The sequence below is a fragment of the Rutidosis leptorrhynchoides genome, chromosome 10, assembly GCF_046630445.1.
Source record: "Rutidosis leptorrhynchoides isolate AG116_Rl617_1_P2 chromosome 10, CSIRO_AGI_Rlap_v1, whole genome shotgun sequence".
NCBI classification, from domain to species: Eukaryota; Viridiplantae; Streptophyta; class Magnoliopsida; order Asterales; family Asteraceae; genus Rutidosis; species Rutidosis leptorrhynchoides.
Window position 1 is genome coordinate 130,730,524 of NC_092342.1, and position 7,665 is coordinate 130,738,188.

Here is a 7,665-nt window from a genome sequence, read left to right on the forward strand (position 1 = left end):
TGAATAAAAATAAAATTAGGAGAGGGAGAGAGAGATAATAGAATTAGATGGAGATGATGGTAGTTCAAATGAGATTGAGGTGAAGTGGATTAGAATTTGTTCAACAAAAAAAGAAAGAAGTAGGAAGGCACAAGTGGTGTGATTCTATCTCATACATCTGCATATATTTATGTATATAAGTTATAATCCGTAAGATAAAAGATAGTGGAGAAAAGAAAACAAAACTCCACAGTAATTCAATCTCAACTTTTAATATCACAGGTGTTTGAATATTGGTGTCTTATTTGATTGTAATTCAGATAAAGCAAAGTATAATCTTATATTAATAATAATAAGAATATAATAATATTAATATTAATAATATATTCATTCGGTGAAGAAACGTGTACAACTAATAATTTCAATTGACAGTTATATCGCAGGGATCATATCGTGCTCCATTGTTAATTAGTGGCGGATGAAGGTTTCCAAAAAAATCCCATATTTTAAATTTAACTATATTTATTTATTTTGGTCATTATGGTACAAAATTTCGTCATTAACTATTAAATAAATATTACATTAATTATTCACTCTCAACCCCAAGTAAAATATAAAAAGTTTTAAAATTTATCCAATAACTTCTAACTATTTTATTAATAAGCCTATAATTTATAAAACTCATTTTTGGATCACTGATTATTTTAAAATCACATAAGTTTCTTTTTAACTCATTTACTATTAATCGAATGAAAAATGAGCATTACCTTTAGTTTACTAAATAACTTTGAAACCCTAATATATATTCTATATACCTTATATATATATATATATATATATATATATATATATATATATATATATATATATATATATATATATATATATATATATATATATATATATATATATATATATATATATACATACATACTTTTTAAATAATACTTATTATATATTATTATTATTTTACATAATTAATTTTTACAATTACAATATATAATATTTCAAATTATATTGCAAACTATTATTATATATTTATATATCTAAATATATATATATATCTATTTACTAATAGTGGTTCGCGAATCATCGGGAATGGTCGAAGATAAAATGAATTCATGAAAACAGTTCACAAATTTTCAGACTCGACATTACAGACTTTGTTTATCGTGTCAAAATCATAAGAAGACTAAGTTTAAATTTGGTCAGAAATTTCCGGGTCGTCACACCATCTTTTCTGCTTCATCTTTATCAAGTTGATGATAATCTTCAGTTATTAGATGAATGTTACCCACACGACCATCAAGATAACTATCGTAGGAATTAACAAGGCTTGATAGTAAAGCTATATCTTCACTAATCTTTTCTTTCCTAGCTTTCCTTATGTTCTCGATCTTAAGTACAAATAGAATATTTGATGCAGTCGGTGTAGATGACTCTGTAGTATTGGAAGTAGGCTGTGATTGAGTATTGAGAGAACATGGTGAAACTTGTGGTAGATACGAAGGTTGTTGAATAGGTGTACTGCTAACATTCAAACCATACATATTCTGACTGTTTGTAGCAAAAGCTGTTTGAAATGGAGCATGAGCTAATTTTGGTGGTGTATAACCATTTGGACAATACATTTTGGTGTCTTGAACTTGTTTAGACCTCTTTACTTTGTTTAACAACTCTAACTCTTCTTCTTCTTGAAGTCTTGCGATAAACGAGTTCACTGTAGCAGTAGCAAGTTCCCCATTTGTTTTCATAGTTAATACAAAACCAATCCATTCTAATGGTAATGCTCCAGCTAGACATGTTACTTTATCTTTTTCAGCAATGGTTACATTATGCTTGTGTAGTTCAGCTAGCAAATGACGATATCTTTCAACCAATTCTGTAATAGACTCTCCTACTTGCCAGTGAAAATGATCAAACTCATCTTTCAACTCTAAACCTTTTCTTGTTCTGTAAGATGTATTTCCTTCATTGAAAGTACGAAGTACTTCCCATATCTTGAATGAGTTATCATGACACAGAAATTGATGGAAAATCGGACCATCAAGAGAACTTGTAAGTTACAAGCACATCTTCTTCTCCAAGTTATACTCTTCACGTTCTTCCGAAGGCATGTTATGCAACGTATACAGTTCATTTGTAACTGGTGAGCGTGGCCATTGAAATTCGGTTTCAATGTACTTCCAAAACTTCGTGTCCTGACCATCAGACCAAATCTTAAATCTCGACTTCCAAGTAGAATAATTATCTATATTCATTAACCTCGGACATTTAGTACCACTTCCGGATTCACTCTCAGCAAGGAGTAATAGTTGAGTCATATTCGTAATACTCTGAACTAACGGTGCAGTTAACGCATAATCATTTGAATTAAACATCTTGAAAATTTTACCAAAAGGTAAACTGTGCAGTTCAGTATATCAACCGTACGAGTGACAATCTCAAACTTACGTGTCACAACCTCAAGCGCATGTGTCACTACTTAATCGTACATGTCACAACTTAAACAAAAGAACCAATCACAAAGTCTCAGACGTGAGAGTAAGGATCAACCGTGTGATTACTCGTACGTGTCACAGTCAACCGTATGATCACTCGTGTGATCAGACTGTAGTCACTTAACCTAATAAGGTAATGCTAAACTGTGCGTGTGAGTTCACGAGTGATGTCAACCGCTCTGTCAACCGCGCGAGTGAGCAAATTTCACTGCCTCACTCGTGTGGGTTGCTGTTCAACCTAATTCACTCAAAAACCCTAGAAATTGATGTTAAACCTCAATTTCTTCGTCCACAAGCTGGATTAGAATTAAACTAACATAAACACACTCTCTAATCACAATTACACACGTAAAAATGATTCCTTTTTTATCAGAATCACTCTAAACTCAAAAACCCAAAATTATAAACTCTTTAATCACGAAAAATCACTAGATGATGTTGAAATCACAACCAAAACTCTGATACCAATGATGAAACATGACTAGGAACTTCAAAATCAACAGGTTTAATTCACACAAAGGCGAAATTAGTGAATCAAACCATTCTAGTGAATATTGTGATTTTTTGGATTAATTTAGTCAAACCACAACAATGGATGTGTGATTAGATTAACACCTAGAGCTATTATTCACCTCTTGAGTGATTTGGATTGAGAGAGAATCGGAAAAGGCTACCAGATCTGAGTGATGTGTGTGTAATGAGAGGCTTAACCTAAAATGAAGAACATAACACATAAATACCCCTGCTGTTGAGTCAACCGTGCGAGTCAGCCGTCACTCGTACGAGTGGGCTACCTCAGCTGTACGACTGATCACTCACTCGTGTATGTATACTCAGATTAGATTTGTGACTTAGCTCAGCTCAAACATGCATATGAGCTTGTCAGCCGTACGAGTGAGCCTTCACTCGTACGTCTGACTGAGTCTAAGATAGTCAAACTTCCATATCGCGTTTCTGTAGTACCTGTAACCACATATAAACACAGATAGGATAATAACGAGCGATCATGGTAGCCCATAAACTGAAGTACTGTTCACAAACGTAAGGTAGATGTCTAGGGACTTACAGAAAATGCATCAACATCAATGAGTTGCAGGCCTTATTTCTGTTTTAACTTTGCCAAATTATTAATATTAATAAGTAACTAAGTATCCGTGAATTAATGTAGATAATTTATAAATGAAAATAATTATGGTTTCTAAAACAAATAAAACTACTTGTTATCGTCGTTTATTGTATTTTGTTAACCATATCATCTCATTCTTTTCTACTTTCTTCTATCGTATCCTCTGCAAACTTCGAGGATCTTCCAGCGTGTTAAACTGACAATTGTATATCGTGACTAGATATTGAACAGGTAATTTTCTGTGACTAATTTTGTTAATAATTAATTTCACGTGTTACATCTTACGCGTTCTGATTTCAATATGCATATGAAAAATTCGTTCTTTAATTCAATAATTTTGGTAATAATTGATGAACCCTATCAATATTTGGTTTAATTTTTAAGATGAATTACGTACTTAATATATTTACAATATTTTTATATAAATTAGATGATGATTGCATTGTTTCATCCAAGATGGACACAAATTGGATGTCTTGCCCGAGAAATTCTCATGCATATCAAAAAAGGTCTTGATAAGTTTATTGATTATATATTTAAAAAGGAGGGTGTAAATGGTGAGATAGCATGCCCATGCAATAAGAGTGTTAATCTAAAATGGGTTGGACGGTATGATGCTAGAACACATCTACTACGTGACGGTTTTTTTAAAGGTTATACAATTCAAACTCCGATCAGCGAACCATGTGACATTCCTATGGAAGATGCAGAAGATGACATGATAGGATTGGTGTCTGACACCCATCATTGGTTTGATGATAACATACTTGAAACTGAAGATCATAGCTTACCAAACAAAAGTGCCAAAAATTTTTATAAAGGATTGGAATGTGCAAAGCAAGAACTATACCCCGGATGTAAAAAGTTCTCTGTTCTTTCTTTCGTAGTTAGACTATTTCATAGCAAGTGTATTGGAAAATGTAATGACAAGGGTTTCAGCATGATCATTGATACTTTAAGGGAAGCCTTCCTGGAAGCAGCCATACCAAAGTCACTGTATGCTCTACCGAAGTTAATAAGATATTTAGGACTAGGTCATGAAAAAATTGATGCATGCCCTAATGATTGTATGTTGTATTGGAAACAAAACAAGGATAAAACAGAGTGTGTCGTATGTCATATGTCACGGTATAAAACAAGTGAAGATGATTCAGATGATGAGGAAAACTTAACACCTAATGATCATAATAAGGTCCCAGAATATGGTTTTGCATTACTTTCCTCTCATCCCGCGTTTGCAAAGGTTATATATGTCATCTGAAGCTGCTGCCTCCATGAGATGGCATGAAGAGGGTTGCACGAAAGATGGTTTACTGAGACATCCGGCAGATTCACCAGCTTGGCAAACATTTGATCATAATTATCCTGAATTTGCAAAGGAATCCTGTAATGCCAGGCTTGGTTTAGCGATGACGGGTTTAACCCTTTTGGAAATATGAGTAATTCCCATAGTACATGGCCTGTTGTATTGATTCCATATAATTTACCTCCTTGGATGTGCATGAAAAAACCCTATTTCATGCTTTCTCTACTAATACCGGGACCATCTGCGCTAGGGAATAATATAGATGTAAATTTGGAACCTATATTGGATGAACTAAAGTTGTTGTGGGATCATGGAGTAGAGACATATGATTCATCAACAAACAGTAACTTCCAAATGCGTGCTGGTATGGTATGGACAATAAGTGACTTTTCGACATATGCCAACTTATCTGGATGGAGCACTAAAGGTAAACATGCATGTCCATCCTACAATAAGCGTAAAAAATCAATTTGGTTGAGACGTAGTAGGAAGTTTGTTTTTAAGGGACTTCGTCGATTATTGTCAAAGAGACATGCGTATCGGAAGGATAAAAATTCGTTTGATGGCATGGAAGAGTTGGAGACTAAACCAACTTGCTTGACAGGGTCAGACGTTCTCAATGAGCTAAATGGTATTAAATTTAAATTTGGGAAACTAGTCAAGGACAACCCAGTATTGCCGTATAATTGGAAGAAGAGAAGTATATTCTTTAAATTACCATACTGGAAAGACAACTTGATACGACATAATCTAGATGTAATGCATATTGAGAAGAATGTATGTGATAGTGTCATTGGAACATTAATGAATTTAGATGGAAAGATAAAAGATCATTTAAATGGGCGTTATGATTTAGAAGAAATGGGAATTCGCAAGGAACTACATCCCGAAGTTCTAGAAAACAACAAAGTGTATTTGCCACCTGCGTGTTTCACAATGAATAAAAAAGAAAAAGATAGATTTTGTCGGATGCTCAAAGGAGTGAAAGTTCCTGATGGTTATTCAGCTAATATTTTAGGATGCGTTCAACTCAACCCTCCAAAAATTGGTGGCCTTAAAAGTCACGACAATCATATTTTGATGCAACAGTTGCTTCCAATTTGCATACGAAATAGTCTATCTAAGCATTTCCGCTCTATTGTGATACAGTTGTGTCATTACTATAGACGCTTATGCTGTAAAGTTCTCGATCCAACTGAATTGGTTCAAATGGAAAATGATATTGGAAAAATACTTTGCGATATGGAGAGGATTTTTCCACCATCATTCTTTGACGTAATGGTTCATCTTTCTGTTCACCTTGCTTATGAGGCTAGAATTGAAGGACCAGTACATTATCGTTGGATGTATCCAATTGAGAGGTAGTGAATTACATCTGGCCACATTTATTTTAAGTAAATTGTACAAAACATGACATGCTGTTTTTAATTTATTTTGTGTTTTTAAGGGAAACTCACACACAATATAACATGTTTTAATATCGGCTGTATAACAGAAATATTATAGTAAATTGTTTAATAAAGTAGGTTCATGGAATTTTATCTTCATAATTGGTTTTTCTTCCGGTATCTAGCCACATTAAAATTTTATGTGCGAAACAGGAGTAAACCTGAGGGTTCAATATCAGAAGGATATCTAGCTGATGAGTGTTTGGCATTTTGTTCATTAAACTTCTCTGACAATGTCGAGACTATACATGACAAGAAAAGTAGAAACTATCACGACGGTAGTAAGGAGGATGGTCTACCAATATTTTCTATGCCGGATCGACCCAATGGTGCCAGAAAAATAGCTTTACTATCTCTAGATCGTTTGGCTAAAGCACATTCATATATCTTGTTCAATTGTTGTAAACTGGAATCCTTAGTTTCAGAATTTATATTATATTTTGCACTTTGATTGCATCAACTCTATACACATTGTAGAGAACATCTGAGTATTCTTCGGCGTAAAAATAAGAAAGAACGTAAGCATTTTATACAGTGTATGCACAATAATAAGTTCGAGAAATCGTTTGGGAAACATGTAAGAATCACTTGGAATTTCATTAATTTTAAGCCATGAATTTATTAAGAACGCTCGTTCTAAAATTACTCAGTAGCTAGAGATTTATTTAGTGTTGTTATTTATCAAAATTTATTTGTAACCAATTATTCATTTTATATTAAATTATTTTGACCATGTTCGTAAGCTGCATAAACATGGTGTAGACGGAATATCAGAAGATCTAAGGCATTTGGAAAATGGCCCATCTAAGTATGTGACAACATATAAGGGATATATCGTTAATGGTTATCGTTTTCAAATCAAAGAGACAGAGAAGAAAAGGAAAACGTTGAATAGTGGAGTAATGCTCGAGGCAACAACAAATAGCTTCTCAAGTGTTAGAGATAAAAATCCTATCATTGGGGTCGTAACATATTACGGGGTTTTAAAAGAAATTATTGAGCTACAGTATGGTGCTGACCAAAAAGTAGTCTTGTTCCGATGTGACTGGATCTCAAACGGTTCAAGTCAAAAGGAAGATTAAAATGGGTTTACAATGCTCAATTTTCGTCGATTGGAGGAAGATAAAGAGCCGTTCATACTAACATGTCAAGCACAACAAGTGTTTTATGTTAAATATTTTGTTCACAAAGGATGGAAAGTTGTTATCAAGACAAAGCCTAGAGATTCTTATGAAATGGATGCACTAACATATCTTGATGACGTAGAAACACACCTGCAGAGCGAAACAGGTATGGGTCCTCAAT

At 33.5% G+C, this 7,665-nt stretch overlaps 1 protein-coding gene across 1 annotated transcript; it reads left to right on the plus strand.

Annotated features, from left to right (window-relative positions):
• Window positions 1-4,036: 4,036 nt before the first annotated feature.
• On the plus strand, window positions 4,037-7,442 carry LOC139870623 (uncharacterized). The gene is made up of 5 exons (XM_071858405.1): window positions 4,037-4,849; window positions 5,003-6,273; window positions 6,514-6,750; window positions 6,838-6,937; window positions 7,104-7,442. Exons 1-5 carry the CDS (start codon window positions 4,037-4,039, stop codon window positions 7,440-7,442), a joined length of 2,760 nt encoding a protein of 919 aa, XP_071714506.1.
• Window positions 7,443-7,665: the final 223 nt, after the last annotated feature.

Bases quoted from the DNA above. Each gene is read 5' to 3' on its own strand.
- LOC139870623 (XM_071858405.1), top strand. From the start codon at position 4,037: ATGATGATTGCATTGTTTCATCCAAGATGGACACAAATTGGATGTCTT. The intron at 6,274-6,513 runs GTAGTGAATTAC...TGTGCGAAACAG, and splicing joins TGGATGTATCCAATTGAGAG to GAGTAAACCTGAGGGTTCAA. The intron at 6,938-7,103 runs GTAAGAATCACT...CATGTTCGTAAG, and splicing joins AGAAATCGTTTGGGAAACAT to CTGCATAAACATGGTGTAGA.